Below are 18,629 nucleotides of genomic sequence, written 5' to 3'. Positions count from 1 at the left end.
TGGTTTTATATAAAGACACTTTTCGAAGATAAGGTATTTTACATAAGGACACTTTGCGAAGATGATGTCTACCTCAAGGGACACTGCAAGAAATCCCGGCTGGGATCAGTGTTCAGCACTTACAAGAATTTTTGAATGTTTGATTGTGAAGTATTTGTTAATGTGTCTTATGATAGCTTTTATATAGAATTAGGAATGCTTTGAGGAAGAAATGAGAGATTTGAATAAAGAGTTGGAAATGCAAATGATGATTGTCACTCAGAGTAAAAGAGAAGAGTAGAGAATGTGCACTAGAGATGAGTAAGAAATGTGCAGATGCAGAGTACTGAAGTGATAGTGAGTAACAGATGATAGCACTTTGAATTACACATAGTATTAAAAGATTTTGCACTTTTGGAACTTAGAATTCTAGATAGATAATTAAGAATTGTTTGCAACATTTAAGGATAGTGCCTCTCATATTGGGAAGTTTAGTATAAGAAATGTTTATTTAGCATTATAAAATTATTGTATGTTCCTGTACTGTCAATTTTGTTTACCTTGCAGCCCGCGGATGTGCTGTGTTTAACGGGGGGTATGTGGCGCCCCTGAGGCTCAGTCGCCACAGAGATACTGCACCTTCTCCTAAGGTGTAGTGCCCCATCATCCAGGTAAGGTGGGAACTCCTTTCCACGCTCCAACACCAGCAAGCGGCTCTGTACTTAGAGAGTAGCAGAGCACCTTTGGTGGTTCCCTGCTTGGAACACTGGACGTGCTGGGAGGTGGGTGGAGTTAGAATACATAAAAGACTGGGAAGGTTTAGAATTGCAGGTCAGTCTGCAGAGGTCAGTCTGCGGGGGCAGTCTGCGAGAGCAGTCCCTGTTATGAATGGGTCACCGAGGAGAAAAAAACAAAACAAGCTAAGTCACAGAAAACCAGAGAGGTTGGTAGCTATGCAGATTGCAGGTCCCTGATCCTAACCACACAACTAGCAGCAGCCGTGGAGCGTACCTACGATGGTCCTAGACGCTTCGTCACAGCCGGAGGACTAAATAAGCCTGAAGCAAGAAAAGGGGAAAACTAACTGCCCCGGAGCAGACCCCAAAGGAAAGACAGCCCCCACACATGTATTGACGGTGAAACAAGATGAAAGCACAAACACAGGCAGGAAAATAGGCTGAGCAAACGATGGGGCCCAAACTAACTAGAAAGGATAGGAAAGGAAAGACACTGTCTGCAATCTGCAAAAAATCCTACAAAAATAAAGTCCAACACTTCTGATAGCAAAATTAACCCTGAAGTCACTAGACTTAACCCACTATATCAGCACTCTGAAATATTCTGAGACAGAGCAAAAAGAGGCCAATCTAATAAGGGACAAAAAGCAAATTGGCAAATACAGATAAATAAGAGTGGAAATTTAGCGCAGCCCCAGCCGGGGCTGGCTGACCACACAAAAAACTGAATAGACGAACAAAATCAAGTGTGAAAACTAGCAGAAAAACTTAGCTTTAGATGACTGGAACAGAGCTGAAAACCAAGACCTGACAAGCCAGAAGGAATCACCAGCACCAGAATAAGGCGCCGGCTGTCATAAATCCAGTCTGAGATTCCTGAGGTCCAATCGTCATCCTCATTATCAGGTGGCAGGTCTCTACTGATTAAATCAGCCTCACTACCTCCTGTTACCACCAGAGGGAGCCTGGAAGGAGAACTCACAACTGGTGGACCAGAAAATGAACTCACAACAGTACCCCCCCTTGAGGAGGGGTCACCAAACCCTCATCCACGCCACCCGGCCGATCAGGATGGGCCCGGTGAAAAGCACGAACCAATCTATTGGCATGAATATCAGAGGCAGAGACCCAAGAATTATCTTCCTGGCCATAACCCTTCCATTTGACCAAATACTGGAGTCTCCGTCTAACCAAACGAGAATCCAATATTTTCTCTACCTCATATTCCACATTGCCTTCAACCAACACAGGGTCAGGAGGTGCTGCCATAGGAACCACTGGCTCAACATTCCTCTTCCACAGAGATTTGTGAAATACGTTATGGATCTTGAACGTAACTGTAAGAGCCAATCGAAACGAAACAGGATTAAGAATCTCCAAAATCTTATAAGGTCCAATAAATATTGGCTTAAATTTTGGAGATGCAACCTTCATAGGCATATTCTTAGACGACAACCAAACCATATCACCCACTTTAAACCGGGGAACAATGGTCCTATGCCAGTTAGAAAATCGCTGGGCCTTTTCCTGAGAGAGTGACAACTTATCCACCACTTGGTCTCATATCTGCTGCATTCTCTCAACCATAGTGTCCACACCAGGGCAGGACGAAGATTCCACTTGCCCTGAAGAGAATCGATTATGAAACTCAAAATTACAGAAAAAGAGTGACATCAAAGTGGCAGAACTAGCTCTACAGTTCAGTGCGAATTCGGCCAAGGGCAAAAATGAGACCCAATCATCCTGATCAGCAGATATAAAACATCTCAAATAAGACTCCAAGGTCTGGTTTGTTCTCTCAGTCTGTCCATTGGTCTGGGGATGAAACGCGGAGGAGACGGATAACTGAATTCCCAGATTGGAACAAAAGGCTTTCCAGAATCTGGAAACAAACTGGACTCCTCTGTCGGACACAATGTTCTCAGGAATCCCATGTAACCGAACCACCTGTTGTAAAAACAATGGCACCAACTCACCGGAAGATGGCAACTTTGGGAGTGGTACAAGATGGACCATCTTCGAAAATCTATCACAAATCACCCAGATAACAGTCATTCTCTGAGACACAGGAAGATCAGAAATAAAATCCATTTAGATATGGGTCCATGGTCTCTTGGGCACCGGCAGGGGCATCAGCAACCCACTAGAATGAGAACAGGGTTTAGACCGAGAACAAGTCCCACAGGACTGTACAAAATTCCTGACGTCACGAGATAACGCAGGCCACCAAAAAGACCGACTCACCAAATCTCTGCTACCAAAAATACCTGGATGACCAGCCAATGCGGAGCAATGAATTTCAGACATTACTCTCTTTCTCCACTGGTCAGGAACATACAATTTTCCCATAGGGCAACGCTCAGGTTTATCCTCCTGAAATTCCTCCAGGGCGTGTCTCAAATCGGGCAAAATGGCAGAAAGAACTACCCCCTCATCTAGGATGGTAGTAGGCTCGGTCACATTAAGAGAATCGGCAAAGAAACTCCAAGAAAGGGCGTCTGCCTTAACATTCTTAGTGCCCGGAAGAAAAGAGACCACAAAATTAAAACGCGTGAAAAACAAGGCCCATCTAGCCTGTCTAGGATTCAAGCGTTTGGCCGACTCCAGATAAATCAAATTCTTGTGATTGGTGAGGACCACAACTTGATGTCTAGCTCCCTCCAACCAATGTCTCCACTCCTCAAATGCCCATTTCATGGCCAACAATTCCCGATTCCCCACGTCATAGTTGCGTTCAGATGGGGAGAACTTTCGAGAAAAGAAGGCACAGGGATTCATCTTAGAAGTCACAGGGTCTTTTTGGGACAAAACAGCTCCTGCACAAATCTCAGAAGCATCTACCTCCACCTGAAATGGAAGTGAGACATCAGGTTGCCGTAAAACTGGAGCTGAAGTAAATCTCTGCTTAAGCTCCTGAAATGCTGAGACAGCCTCAGGAGACCAATTCAGCACATCAGCGCCCTTCTTGGTCGGATCAGTCCGTAGTTTGGCAATACCAGAAAAATTACCTATAAATTTACGATAGAAATTATCAAAACCCAAAAACTCTGAAGGGCCTTCAAAGAAGTAGGCTGAACCCAATCATAAATGGCCTGTACCTTGGCCGGGTCCATTTCAATAGTCGATGGAGACAAGATAAATCCCAAAAATGAAATCCTCTGTACACCAAAGAGGCATTTCGATCCCTTATCAAACAGGGAATTCTCCCTCAAAATTCGGAACACAGTCCGGACGTGTTCCACATGAGAATCCCAATCACTAGAAAAGATGAAAATATCATCCAGATAGATGATCAAAAACTTATCCACAAAGTCAAGGAAAATATCATTCATAAAGGACAGGAAGACAGAAGGGGCATTAGTAGCCCAAAAGGCATCACCAGGTACTCAAAATGTCCCTCCGGAGTATTAAACGCCGTCTTCCATTCATCCCCGTGCTTGATGAGAATAAGATTATATGCCCCCCTGAGGTCAAGCTTAGTAAACCAGCAGGCACTCTTAACTCTGGAGAATAAATCAGACATCAGAGGTAACAGGTACTGATATTTAACCGTCATCTTGTTAAGGGAACGATAATCAATACACGGTCTTAATGAACCATCTTTCTTGGCCACAAAAAAAAAAACAGCACCTAAAGGTGACGAGGATGGTCTAATATGACCCTTCTCCAATAACTCCTTAATATAGGATCGCATAGCATCATGTTCGGGTACTGATAAGTTGAAAAGCCGACCCTTGGGAAATTTACACCCAGGCATCAACTCAATTGTACAGTCATAACTCCTATGAGGAGGCAAAGACGCAGACTTGCTCTCACTAAATACATCAGAAAAATCAGCCAAATAATCAGGAATATCATGAGACTGAGGAGAGGTGGAGAAAACAGGAGCATCCCTAAGAACACACTGATAACCCCAACTCACCACAGACCCAGACTTCCAATCCAAAACTGGATTATGAGTTTGCAACCAAGGAAAACCCAGAACAATAGTATCATGCCAATTATGCAGCACCAAAAATTTACAATTTTCTTGGTGGTCTGGGGCAACTCGCATTGTCACCTGGGTCCAAAACTGAGGTTTATTCTCCGCCAAAGGAGTAGCATCAATACCCCACAAAGGAATAGGCGTCCGCAGAGGCGTCACGGAAAAACCACAACGTTTAGCAAAGTCCAAATCCATCAGATTCAACGCTGCTCCTGAATTCACAAAAGCCTTCGTGGAAAACGTGGATAAGGAGCAGATCAGAGTAATTGCCAAAAGAAACTTAGGTTGTATACTGTCCACAGCAAATGTGTGTGCAAAACGTTTCTCTCATTTAGGGCAGACAGAAATAGTATGAGAGGCGTCTCCACAGAAAAAACACAGCTTATTACGCCTTCTAAACTCCTGACGTTGCGCCCTAGACAAAACCCCATCACATTGCATAGGTTCAGACGTTTGTTCAAAAGGTGGCAGCGCCTCTCGTGTAGTTTTACGTTCATGTAAACGCCGATCAACTTGAATGGCTAATGACATAGAATCATCCAGACCAGAGGGAACAGGAAATCCCACCATAACATCTTTTACGGTCTCTGATAAACCCTTCCGAAAGAGAGCTGCCAATGCACTATCATTCCATGTAGTAAGGACCGCCCACTTTCGGAATCTTTGACAGTATAACTCTGCAGAATCCTGACCCTGGTTTAATGCCAACAGGGTTCTCTCAGCTTGATCAACAGCATTAGGTTCATCATACAACAACTCCAAGGCCTGAAAAAATGCATCCACATTAGTCAGAATAGGATTTTCAGGTGTCAGAGAAAAAGCCCAATCCTGGGGATCGCCGTGCAGCAAGGAGATGACAATTTTAACCTGCTGCACAGAGTTCCCCGATCCCCGATGAGTTAGGCTTCAAGGCCAGAAATAATTTACAATTATTCTAAAAAATTCAGAAATTTAGACCGATCCCCAGAAAACACATCAGGAGTAGGGATCTTAGGTTCAGCAGCATGTGACTGAATGAGGTAGGTGGAAATTCCCTGCACTTCAGCAGCAAGTTGCTCCACACGATCAGACAATTGCTTAATCTCCATTAGGGAAAAAAAAATCCTCCTACGGCCCCAGAGAAAAAGAGGAAAAAAATATAAAAAAAAAAAAAATTCTGACACTTTTCTTTTTTTAACAACTTTCTCCTGCTTTTGAGTACCCTAGAATCTGAGGTATGGCTGGTGATTCTGTTATGAATGGGTCACCGAGGAGAAAAAAAACAAAATAAGCTAAGTCACAGAAAACCAGAGAGGTTGGTAACTATGCAGATTTCAGATCCCTGATCCTAACCACACAACTAGCAGCAGCCGTGGAGCGTACCTACGATAATCCTAGACGCTTCGTCACAGCTGGAGGACTAAATAAGCCTGAAGCAAGAAAAGGGGAAAACTAACTGCCCCAGAGCAAACCCCAAAGGAAAGACAGCCTCCACACATGTATTGACGGTGAAACAAGATGAAAGCACAAACACAGGCAGGAAAATAGGCTGAGCAAACGATGGGGCCCAAACTAACTAGAAAGGATAGGAAAGGAAAGACACCCTACAAAAATAAAGTCCAACACTTCTGATAGCAAAATTAACCCTGAAGTCACTAGACTTAACCCACTATATCAGCACTCTGAAATATTCTGAGACAGAGCAAAAAGAGGCCAATCTAATAAGGGACAAAAAGCAAATTGGCAAATACAGATAAATAAGAGTGGAAATTTAGCGCAGCCCCTGCCGGGGCTGGCTGACCACACAAAAAAACTGAATAGACCAACAAAATCAAGTGTGAAAATTAGCAGAAAAACTTAGCGTTAGATGACTGGAACAGAGCTGAAAACCAAGACCTGACAAGCCAGAAGGAATCACCAGCACCAGAATAAGGTGTCGGCTGTCTTAAATCCAGTCTGAGATTCCTGAGGTCCAATCGTCATCCTCATTATCAGGTGGCAGATCTCTACTGATTAAATCAGCCTCACTACCTCCTGTTACCACCAGAGGGAGCCTGGAAGGAGAACTCACAACTGGTGGACCAGAAAATGAACTCACAACAATTCCCCTAGGAAAGGAGGAGAAGGAAGCCACTCGGAGAGGAGTGGGGATCCCTGGAAGAAAGGATGGAGGAAGGAGTGCTGCAGCTGCCTCAGTGACCTGAGCCAGCTGGCACAGGAAAGGAAGGAAAGAAGAAGGACACTGATCTGTAACCTAAGCATCCATAAGAAAGAGAGAATAGTACGGAACGAAGGAGAATAGAACAGAGAGGACGTGGGTTGGAAGGAAGCACCCTGCCTATAGGTTCTAAGCGCAAGGCCGGGGCCCGGTCCCCGAGGTTGTATGGACACTTATGGTTCTGCAGCAGACACCGGTGGAGTAGTTGGCTGTAAATGCACTACTCCCATCTAAGACTTGGGGCACAACAGCATTTGGATAGAGAGCTGGGACTTAGGAGAAGGGAGTCCCCGAAGCAGGCTACAGCTGTCTGTCATACAAGTAGAGTTCTTGGGAATATCTGATGAGAAGAACTCCAGTGTAACTCAGTACTAGGAGATCTTCATACTTTTAGGCGCTATAGAGGAGACGTTCAGAAAGGTACATGTTGGCAGGGTGTTGGAGGGGAGCCTACCATCTTGCCTGGAGGTTGACTGAGTCTCTGACCCGGAGGACACGGCCCGGAGGCAAGCCCCGGTGTCCTCCATTCATTATCGCGCCTACATCCTCAGCACCACTACATCTGGGTACCAGCTCCTAGACTGCCTGCGCTTCTCCTCATCCATTACACCTACACTGCCCTGGGGCTACAGCTCCACCTGTGGGGAGCTTCACCCTCTTGGCTGCCACACACCACCAGTCCCAGAGGATCTGCAAGCAGCGTCGGCTTAACACCTCACTTACCGAACACCACAGGTGGTGTCACGAACTATTCATTCAAACCAGCTACAATACGAATTTCCCCCATTACTTGGGTGCCCAGGGCCATGGACCGGGTCACCGCCGCCGTGACACATCCCGCTGACACCGGCCCAGTACAGAGTACCCCACAGCCCTGGGAGGGTGACCCACTTGCTACGCATGGCATTTTGTGATGTCACCTCTACGAGTAGTTACCCTCTGATGGGAACTTTCCCACAGCAGGGTCTCTCTACATAGACGGCATGCATTATACATTTGTTATATCTCATATCACACCAGGAAACACTGTGTCTAGCAGAGTTTATCATTCCCAGGCCACAAGGATTGGTGATTGGGGATTGTTCACCCTCACCTGATTCCATTGGTGACTGGCAACAGTTGGCTTCTGGGCAGATATCAGGATATTATAGTGCGGCATGTTTACCCGATTATATATATTTAAAATCTCTCTTTATGCACGACGGCTGAACACGGGAACAATTAGGATTTATATATAGTCATTTGTTTTACAACTACTAGTAATTTGCTGCAACTGCCCTCTGTGTGTTTGTTGGTTTGAGGCACCTTTTTATGTCGTTAATGTTTTCTCTTTTATGTATTGCTTTAAATATTCAAAAATAAAGTGCTCTATTTTATTTTGCATTGAATATAAGCACTTCTTGATTTGTATGTTGCATACATGTGGCATGATCATTATGGCTTCCTATTGTCCTGTAGCCTAGTCCAGCCTTGTGCAGGTCTACAATTTTGACCCTGGTGTCCCTAGACAGCTCTTTGGTCTTTGCCATGGTGGAGAGGATGGAATGTGATTGATTGTGTAGACAGATGTATTTTATACAGTTAAATTCAAACAGGAGCAATTAATACAGGTAATGAGTGCAGAGTAGGAGGGCTTCTTAACGCCTTAACAACCGCCGATACGCCTTTTAACTGCGGCAATTAAGGGTACTTAAACCACAGCGCCGTTGCGAAGGAATAAGGGTATAGCGCCCCCCAAAGTCAGAATTTCTCTGTGGTTTCAGTTACCTGGGGTAGCTGAGACCACAGAGAACATGATTCGGGTCAGGTTTTACCGACCTCGGTGTTGCGATCGCCGTTATTAACAGTATAATGGCGACCGCAGAAAAAAAGTCAGATTTTCCATTTAATTTCTCTCTCATCTGAGGTGATCGCACATAAGAGGAGAAAAAAATAGGGTCCTTGATTCCACCCCGGAACTTCCCAGTGTCCCTGGACCCTCCTGCATCCCCCCAGTTTCCCATTAGGGTTAGAGCTGGGCTAAAGTGAGTTGGGTTAAAGTTAGGGCTGAAGTTAGGCTTAGGGTTGTGGCTAAAGTTAGGGTTAGGTTTTGGACTAAAGTTAAGGTTCGGACTAGGGTTAGGGTTGGGGCTAGGGTTAGGGTTAGGGTTGTGATTAGAGTTACGTTTGTGATTAGGGTTAGGGTTGTGTTTAGGTTAGGGTTGTGTTTAGGGTTATGGTTAGGGTTGGCATAAGGGTAGGGGTGTGTTGGGTTTAGGGTTGGGGTACATCAGAGGGGTCTCCAAACGTGACATGGTGCCATCATTGATTACAGCCAATTTTGTGTTCAAAAAGTCAAACGGTGCTCCTTCCGTTCTGAGCCCTGCCCTGCACCCAAACAGTGGCTTTTCCCCACATATGGGGTATTGGCGTACTCAGGAGAAATTACACAACAAATTTTGAGATCCATTTTCTCTTGTTACCCTTGTGAAAATAAAAAAAATTGGTTCCAAAGTAATTTTTTGTGATAAAAGTAAAATGTTCATATTTTCCTTCCACGTTGCTTTAGTTCTTGTGAAGCACCTGAAGGGTTAATAAACTTCTTGAATGTGGTTTTATGCACCCTGAAGGGTGCAGTTTTTAGATTGGTGTCACTTTAGGGTATTTTCTGTTATTTTGACTCCCAAACTCACTTCAAATGTGAGGTGGTCCCTAAAAAATGTTTTTGTACGTTTTGTTGGAAAAGTAAGAAATCGCTGGTCAACTTTTAACCCTTATAATGTCCTAACAAAAAAATTTGTTTCAAAAATTGTGCTGATGTAAAGTAGAAATGTGGGAAATGTTATACATTAACTATTTTGTGGGACATATCTCTCTGATTTAAGTGTACAAAAGTTAAAAGTTTGAAAATTGCAAAATTTTAAAAAAATTTGCCAAATTTTCGTTTTTTTTCATAAAAAACGCAAGTTACTTCGAGCAAATTTTACCACTGACATGAAGTACAATGTGTCACAAAAATAGAATCTCAGAATCAGTGGGATATGTTAAAGCGTTCCAAAGCTATAACCTCATAAATTGACAGTGGTCAGAATTGTAAAAATTGGATCTGTCAATAAGGGGTTAAAGAAAAACTAACAGGTCTGGGAGAGCCAGAATTCTTGCTGGTTGGTCGATGATCACGTACTTATTTCATGCAATAAAATTCAATTTAGTTATTTAAAAATCATATGTGATTTTTTGATTTTTATTTTTAGATTCTGTCTCTCCCAGTTGAACTGCACCTATGATAAAAATTACAGATCTCTCCATCCTTTGCGGGTGGGAAAACTTGCAAAATTGTCAGTGTATCAAACACTTATTTTCCCCACTGTATTTGTGCAGAGCCGATCCTTGAACATTCCATCACAAGATTCCATGATGACATCACTGGTGGTGCTCGGCCATTATGAGATCACTGGTGGTGCTCGGCCATTATGAGATCACTGGTGGTGCTCGGCCATTATGAGATCACTGGTGATGCTCGGCCATTATGAGATCACTGGTGATGCTCGGCCATTATGTGATCACTGGTGGTGCTCGGCCATTATGTGATCACTGGTGGTGCTCGGCCATTATGAGATCACTGGTGATTCTCGGCTATTATGACCTCACAGCTCTGTCCCTACTTCTAGAATGTACACAGGGTCACCGCTGCCATTTTTGGTTCTATAGTGACTGAGAGCATTTGCAATTTTTCACTATGGCTGAATTACTTTTGCAGAATTTTCAGGTACAAGCACTGTGGGAGATTCTTACCACCCATCACCCTGACATTGTGCTTCCACCATCCGATGGCGTCCTCAGCTTCACTCACCAGCTGGTGGTGCAGCTAGTAATGGATTGCCTGACCAAACACCAACTAGACCAACTAACGTCAGACTATCTGACGGATTTACGTCACAACATCAGGACATTACTACACCAGGTAAATGGCGGACGCTCCGCACAAAACTTCTCCGTAATCATAGATAATAATGGTGGGAGAGAAGCTTCTTCTTTCCTCCAATATAAAACACGACGAGTCCCCAGATATGGAGTCATTGTATCCGCAGAGAGGAGCAGATGACGAATATAATGGCCGCCTCCATTGTGTCTTTTCTCATCTCAGATTTTTCCTTTTTGTTTCTTTTCTTCTTTATAGGCTGAAAAAAGATCTCAAATTGAAGATTTGGCTTTTATTAAAGATCTGGCCGAAAAAGTCCTGTGTGTCCTAGAAGGTCCGGCCTGCTCGTCGGAACGCCCGGTAAGGAGCCATCATCTTCTCTATCACACAGCCTTATTTTTTGATCTTCTCCAGATCACCAGAGATCAGAAGATCTGGTGTTAGGTCTTACAGGCCTCCCTGTCAGTCCCCGGCAGGCACAGGAGGTTTTATGGCCGCCTGTCTGTGCTGCTCCCTCCTCTGTGAGGACAGTCTGTATTCTGCTGATGTAGTCACAACTCAGTGAGGGGAAGTCTGTATCCACGGTGGAAAGAGCGGGGATAATGCAGCTCTGGGATATCACGGTGCATAACATAAAATCTGACACCGAACGGGAGATTTTTCAATATTAACTCATCTTAATCCACATAAGGGAGAGAATTTTCTGAGAAAAGTTCTCATGATGGCGCGTGATTTGTAGAGTTACAATTGGTGCATCTGTAAATGTTGGTTTAGTCCTTCCTGATTGGTGCATTTGTATTTGTATTTTTTACATCCTGAGATGTTTTCCTGCAGCTTCTGTATCTTAGTATTATTTCTTATTCTTTTTTAGGACTTGATCAGATCATTGATCCCGGCAGGAGAGCCGCGGATCAGCGACTATGAGACATCTAAACGGATCGGCAGTGGAGCTTTTGGGTGAGATTTCTGTTCCCATAATCCTCATTTCACAGGGTTCCCCATAACAATGCTTCTGCCCCTGTGCTCTGCCATTCAGTGTTATCATAGGGAAGCGATCAGAGTCCACATCACTGTCCGCATCTCAATGTCACTCTACATCTCAGTTATATACAGCTGAGCGACCAGATCTGTAACCAATCAGTCTGTAAGGAAAGGGCGGATATAATACATTACACCCACCGGTCCGAGACCTCATCTGTTCTTATGCTGCCGCCTCCACCACCGCTTTCCCGTCCTCCGCACTGATCTTCAGGTTTTTCGGGGCCCCATTATGGAGCTGATAATAGTGATTGGCTGCACACGGTCACGTGAGGGGTGACACGAAACTGACGCCAATGACATCAGCACCCCCACCCTCCACCATGACCATGTGAGTCTGATCACCGGCCTCAGCAGCAGAAGTGAGGACAACCAAAGACTGGCACAGAGGACGGAGGACTGCAGTGATGGACGGGGAGGGACAAGGACAAGGGGGTGTAATGCGTTAAATTATATTTTAACCTCTTCCCCTCCCTCCATTTATTCTACCTTGGGCTACGGCAATTGGAACATTTTCAATTTAGACCGATTTATATTTGGACTGAATCGTACGCACTGGTCGGTTATAGCGAATCTGCCCAAGATGAATTTCAGTAGATTCTCTCATCTATAATGTGACCTGGGTGAGGGTCCGGCAGACGTGGCGTTGTGCAGACCTCCAGTAGGTGATCTATGCAGAGCTCTTTTATGTATTTCTAGATGTGGATTTCTAGTGATGGCCGGACTGCTGGCATCAAACATTACTAAAAGATCATATAATGACTTGTATATACAGACTGTTAATAAGGCATCATTATAAACCATGGCTTCTCCTTCTCTCCAGGTCCGTCTTCTTAGTGCGCCATAAAGAATCACAACAGATCTTCGCTATGAAGGAAATGGCCAAGCGGAACCTGAATACTCCAGAACATGTGAAAGCGGCCTTTATCGAGAGAGACATCCTCACCTTCGCAGATTGTCCCTTTGTGGTCTCCATGCTCTGCTCCTTCCCTACTACATCTTACCTGTGTATGGTCATGGAGTATGTAGGAGGTAGGACACGTACATTGCATTATATTCTTCCCATACCTGCTGACATCTTATCACCTCCCATATCATTAGGATTGTCCCCGTGGACGGTTACATCCCACACGGCATTTACTATAGGTTATCTATTACCAAGATGCCCAGAAAGTCATTGATCTGTGTCATCTCCCTGTATGTCCGCACTGAGAGCGTCAGTATCTCCAGCTGTAGGCGAGATGTGACATCACTTTATGTTATTAGTTACATAGATGACATTTCATCATGACCTCAGACTAATTCATTGTGCAGTATACAGTATATTATATCGTCATATATTGTCTCCTGCCCCAATGTCTCCGCTCACTTCTCATCACACATCATGGTGATCTGCTGTATAAACCCCTCACCGGCCATATTTCCTTTCTTCTATAGGTGGAGACTGTAGGACCCTTCTAAACACCAGGGGTCCTTTCTCTGTCCCGATGGCCCGCTTGTACTTTGCAGAGGCGGTCCTTGCTGTGGAATACCTGCATAGTTACGGTGTGGTGCACAGAGACCTGAAGCCGGAGAAGTAAGTCAATACCTGTACTATGAGAAAAAGAGGAAAGTTATCCTTTATTATCTCACGGTCTATGAAGCTACAACCATCTTCTCTTTCACAGCCTCCTGATAACATCTGCTGGACATATTAAAGTTACCGACTTTGGACTTTCAAAACTTGGAGTCATGATGCCAAACACCAACACCTACAAGCCATCAGCAGAGGACATCTCCAGAGAGTTCCAGGACCATGAGGTTGGCATTACCTACAGGAACTTAGCTTGTTCTGCATAAATCTCATAACCCTATTGTCTCTTCCCTACGGTCTTCATTTCTAGAGAACTTTTTCACTGATATTTTATCTTCTGTATTTCTGTTTTTATGTGAAGAACTTATCATAATAATTGTTTCATCGATTCTCATCTCACTCTTCTGTTGGTTTCTAGTTCTGTGGCACTCCGGGGTACATAGCCCCTGAGGTCATCCTGATGAAAGGCTATGGAAGACCTGTGGACTGGTGGGCAATGGGCATCATATTATATGAGCTTCTCATGGGATATAGACCATTTAATGGAAATTCCTGTCCTGAGATGTATGAAAATGTGATCAATGGTAAGTACAATAATCTGATCATGGCTTACACTGGTCATCTTGGTTTAGTTACGTCTTTTGCTTTATCTTACTGTCCAGTAAAGAGGTTTTATGTTCTGCAATTTTCTATATAACAGGAGATATAATTTGGGATAGTAATGAAACTATTCCACCTGATGCTCAGGACCTCATCACTCAGCTGCTCAGAAAAAATCCTGTGGATAGACTTGGGACAGGTAACATATACAATGATATCAATATTCCTTTGTTACACCGAGGACATATCACTCATGTCCATGAGGATCATTACTTCTCCATCAGCTTCTCCATTTATAGTTCTCATTGCTAAGATTTTCAATCTATTTCCTACATGTCTGCTCGGTTACGTAATTAATTCAGATTAAGATAAACTGTTCAGATATAGTTACATAGTTACAAAGGCTGAAAAAAGACCTCGGTCCATCAAGTTCTCCCTTTCTCCACCAATTATTCATTTTGTCACTAAATTACCTATAACTTATAATCTTATGTGCATTGAGGAAATCTTCCAGCTTTTTTTTAAAAGCTGTTATAGTGTGTAGTGTATAGGGATCGCTGGATTTTATCTCTCTTTTTATACATCCTAAAATCTTTGCTTTTGCGGCTGTTGCTTGACATTGAGTATTGCTGCTCAGCTTACTTGTAACCAGAATATCCAAGTCCTTCTCCTGTTCTGTATTCCCAAGTATTCTCCCATTTAATGTATATGCAGTTACCATGAGATGGTCCCAGCCCACTCGATTAAGCGCTTCCCTTAATTTGTTGGTATGGAGCTGTCTCTGACAATGTCCCTATCACTTTTGTTTTTCTTTATCCAGGAGGCGCATTTGAGATCAAGGGTCATGCATTCCTTAGAGATTTAGACTTTGATAACCTTCTAATTCAAAAGCCGGTGTATGTTCCTCAGCTTGCATCAGATTTATTTTTTATCAGTAAGTAGAAAAGACGTCATCTAGACATAGTGTCTGCTTGTCTCATCTTCCATATTATGTGATAATCGGCTCCCACTAATATTAATGATAATTGGTGACTGTGTTATACTGACAACCTCTAATAACACTTCATTGTCTATGTCTTATAGACCATTATAATATGATGAAACATCTGGTCCCAGAGGATGAGAAGGGTACAAGTGAGGACAATAAGTGGTTTGACTTTCAAAATTTTACATCATCATCTGAAAGGCTTTCTAAAGTAAGTATGTGATTAATAAATCCAAAATATACATAAAAAGACCCTTAAAAGTAAACAAAATGATTTCATATCTTGTTGCTTCCGCACGTAGCTCTATACCACCACTAACGGAATGATGAACGATGAGGATTCCAAGTCCCCTCCAGAGTGTACCCCAACATCCAACACTGACAGCTCCGAAATGTGAGTAGATTATATGGTCATTACTGGGAACTTCAGGCTGATATATGTGCACAACACCAAATATAGGACAGAAATACCATAATATCACATGCAGCATCCTTGGTAGTTGTTTTCCACTCCACTCTATAAAAGTTAGTTTTGAGCATTACACCTTCCCCACTATGGCAGTCATATGTCCTATTAGGCCTTATAGTCAGTGTTCTTATAGTGAGACAACCCCTTTTATACTGTGTTTCCTTGTGATTCATGTGTTTTTCTTCTTCCAAACAGGCAGAAAGATTCTTCCCCAATAACTGATAGAGACGACGCTATTAGCATATTACCATCCTCGTCCCCACTATCAGGTATGTCCATGTCTGCAACACCAACAATCTGAATGTTGACTTCAAGGCTCAAATATTTCCACATGGTTTTTCTGTAATAGGTCTCCTATGTTATTCATGATTCATGGATCACAATTATGTTGTCCATGGGCCCATATTGTATCTCTATTTCACTGATTTTGCACAGGAGCTTTTTCATGGATTCTGTGAGATGCGTTGCAGCGTCCAATAACCTCCATCATCATAAGGAGACATCATCTCCTACAATAGAATATCGCTCATCAGTGATGCACCACATGGCGGCACACAGGACGCTTACTGCTCTATATCAGCGACACATCTATTGCCCCTCAGATGGGATTATGTACATTATATAGGACTTATTCTGCCCTAGTATGATATAATACCAGATTATCAGGACTATAGGAGACAGGACTAGAACAATCCTACTATATACAGGAGACTAAGCAGATCCCATTAGGATATGTCATTACTGAGGCTTTTTTTTACTTTATGATCAGAATTTCCTGCTCAGGAGGAAAGAAAATCTACAATAAATCTGAGTAAAGAAGAAGAAAAATCAGAAAATGGAAAAAAAGGGAAGAAGAGACGAGGTAAGTGTGAGAATCAGCCCCATGTTGTGTGATATCAGTGAGAATCACTCATGTGGAGCAGATGTCATCTGTCAGTGATGGGATTATCACATGTATGATGGCTGACAATGATCCCTGACCTCTGTGTGATAATATTCCTCTGCCGTCTGGCCACAGTGACCGCACAGTAGTATCATGTCATATGGAGTCCCATCACTTACATTATATTTATTTCTCTTTTCATAGGTTCCATCTTCCGCCGGATCTTATCATCCTGCCGGCGTGGATTATCCAGGGCTGCTCGAGTATTTGCAGGTTGTCACTGTTGCCCTAGAACCATCTGAAAGACAGGAAACCTAAGCATCCAGCGCCCTGAAGTCCAGCAGATCTACCATCACTGCTGGACCTGTATAGAAAGACCTTCACCAACAACCTGTGTCCATCTGACTTTTACATCTAGACCTGGACATGTTTCGGTATCACCTCTGTCACCAGGCTCTGCGGTAATCCTACTGCTCGCCTGACCGGACATTTACTGATCACCTGGTATCTGACCCTGGCTGTCCTCCTGACTATGATTTACCCTATTGATACTGTTCCCTATCTTCTCCCTCCCTGAAGCCCAGCAGATCCACCATCACTGCTGGACCTGTATAGAAGGACGTTCACCATCTACCTGTGTTCTTCTGATTTTTACATCTAGACCCGGACATGTTTCGATATCACCTCTGTCACCAGGCTCTGCAGTAATCCTACTGCTTGCCTGACTGGGCTTTTACTGATCACCTGGCATCTGACCCCGGCTGACTCCCTGACTATGATTGTGTCTATTGATTCTATTCCTGGTTTTAACCCTCCCTTATCCTTCTATCCTATTATTAATTAAAATAAACAATAAATTGAAAAACTTTTAGGTTTACTGAAATTTTTTTTCAAACTTAACTATGCATTTTGTTATCTGATAAAATTCAGTACATTTTAGTGCATTTTTCTCAATTTTTTTCAAAGACTCTCCATAGAGAGTCATTGTGTGTCAAGGGGTAGTAATAAGGCTATGGATGTGCCCAGGCAGTATTAAGGCTATGGATGTGCCCAATACTCAGGGATCGTTCACTGTGAGCCTTTTGTCTATGGCATTATACCCTGACATAGTCATCCTAACTAGTCCGTTAGACTGGCACCATCATCCCCCTCTAAAATGTGGATAGATTTGCCATTTTACAAAGAAAACATTGCTCACGTATCGCCAGCTGTGATTTTTGACAAAACTACCAAAATATACAACGCAACCGAATGAATAACATGACCATACAAAATGGATAACAACATATTGCACTAAATCTCTTTTCATTATTACCACTTTTTTATGTAATACCTTATATCTAGAACATAGATTAATCACAACATAGGGAGGTAGAGTGGACAACTCTAATGCACGTATTGCTATGAAATATTTTATGGTCCGAACTGGGCATTCGGGAAATGACAACTACTGCTGGGTGACTATGCCTGGCGCACCTTCCAACCGCATGGCTGTGAAGAATTCAACTGTTACCTCCATTTCTACTTTGAAATATATTCCCTCACTCCCATGTTCCCAATTATATTGACACTGAATCCCAAATTTGCGCAGAATGACGATTTGAGCGGTAGATGATGGTGGTGGTGGTGATGGTGGTTTGTTCACTTAATCCACAATTATGAAGAAGCAGAGATCATTTGAAAAGAAGCCTCTTTACTAATGCTAATGGGGCTTGTCAGTAGTTCTCACAATGTGTTACAGCATACAGTTTACACAGAAATCACAGTATTTGCATGGAACACATTATACATCCCGTATGTCATGGAGATGGGATATTTGTGGAATAAAACATAGGGGACACCACAATGAGGGTACAGAGGAAAGCACTGATAGCACTGAGGCCAGAAATAAACCGGCTAAGCCAGCCATCCCTCTCTTATGAAGCAGCCAGTACTATCGATAGAAAAAACATATCTGCTACATTCCATTAAATCTTCTATTATATTTATTGATACATCTTAAAATCTCCCTATTACCCCACACAGATATAAAAAAAATCTGCGCCTCTCATGCAGCAAAAAACACATTCTTAAAACCTCTTCATGACAAAACCAAATGTTTTCAAATCTGACGCGTTACTTCCTATAGCAATAACTCTGTAATGGATCCAGTGAATTTGAGGGTTTTTTTGTGACACATTATGCTTTATGGTAATGGCAAATTTAGGTTAATATGTTTGCATTTATTTATAAAAAAAAATATTAGAAATTGGACAAAAATTTCCCAAAAATTGCAATTTTCA

General features: G+C 43.0%; 1 protein-coding gene across 1 annotated transcript in view; it reads left to right on the top strand.

Moving 5' to 3' along the window:
* LOC141058887 (microtubule-associated serine/threonine-protein kinase 3-like) overlaps positions 1–15,686 on the top strand; it is a 48,485-nt gene extending 32,799 nt beyond the window's left edge. The window contains exons 2-10 of the mRNA XM_073555092.1: positions 11,671–11,756; positions 12,661–12,869; positions 13,275–13,413; positions 13,505–13,637; positions 13,829–13,994; positions 14,111–14,209; positions 14,831–14,944; positions 15,094–15,206; positions 15,660–15,686. Of these exons, the coding sequence (XP_073411193.1) occupies positions 11,671–11,756; positions 12,661–12,869; positions 13,275–13,413; positions 13,505–13,637; positions 13,829–13,994; positions 14,111–14,209; positions 14,831–14,944; positions 15,094–15,206; positions 15,660–15,686 (1,086 nt within the window). The remainder of the gene's footprint in view (positions 1–11,670; positions 11,757–12,660; positions 12,870–13,274; positions 13,414–13,504; positions 13,638–13,828; positions 13,995–14,110; positions 14,210–14,830; positions 14,945–15,093; positions 15,207–15,659) is intronic.
* Positions 15,687–18,629: the final 2,943 nt, after the last annotated feature.

Source organism: Dendrobates tinctorius, unplaced genomic scaffold, assembly GCF_039654945.1.
Source record: "Dendrobates tinctorius isolate UK_male_01 unplaced genomic scaffold, ASM3965494v1 ptg000216l, whole genome shotgun sequence".
In the NCBI taxonomy this organism is placed as follows: Eukaryota; Metazoa; Chordata; class Amphibia; order Anura; family Dendrobatidae; genus Dendrobates; species Dendrobates tinctorius.
This window is presented reverse-complemented; position numbering and strand designations above follow the sequence as displayed.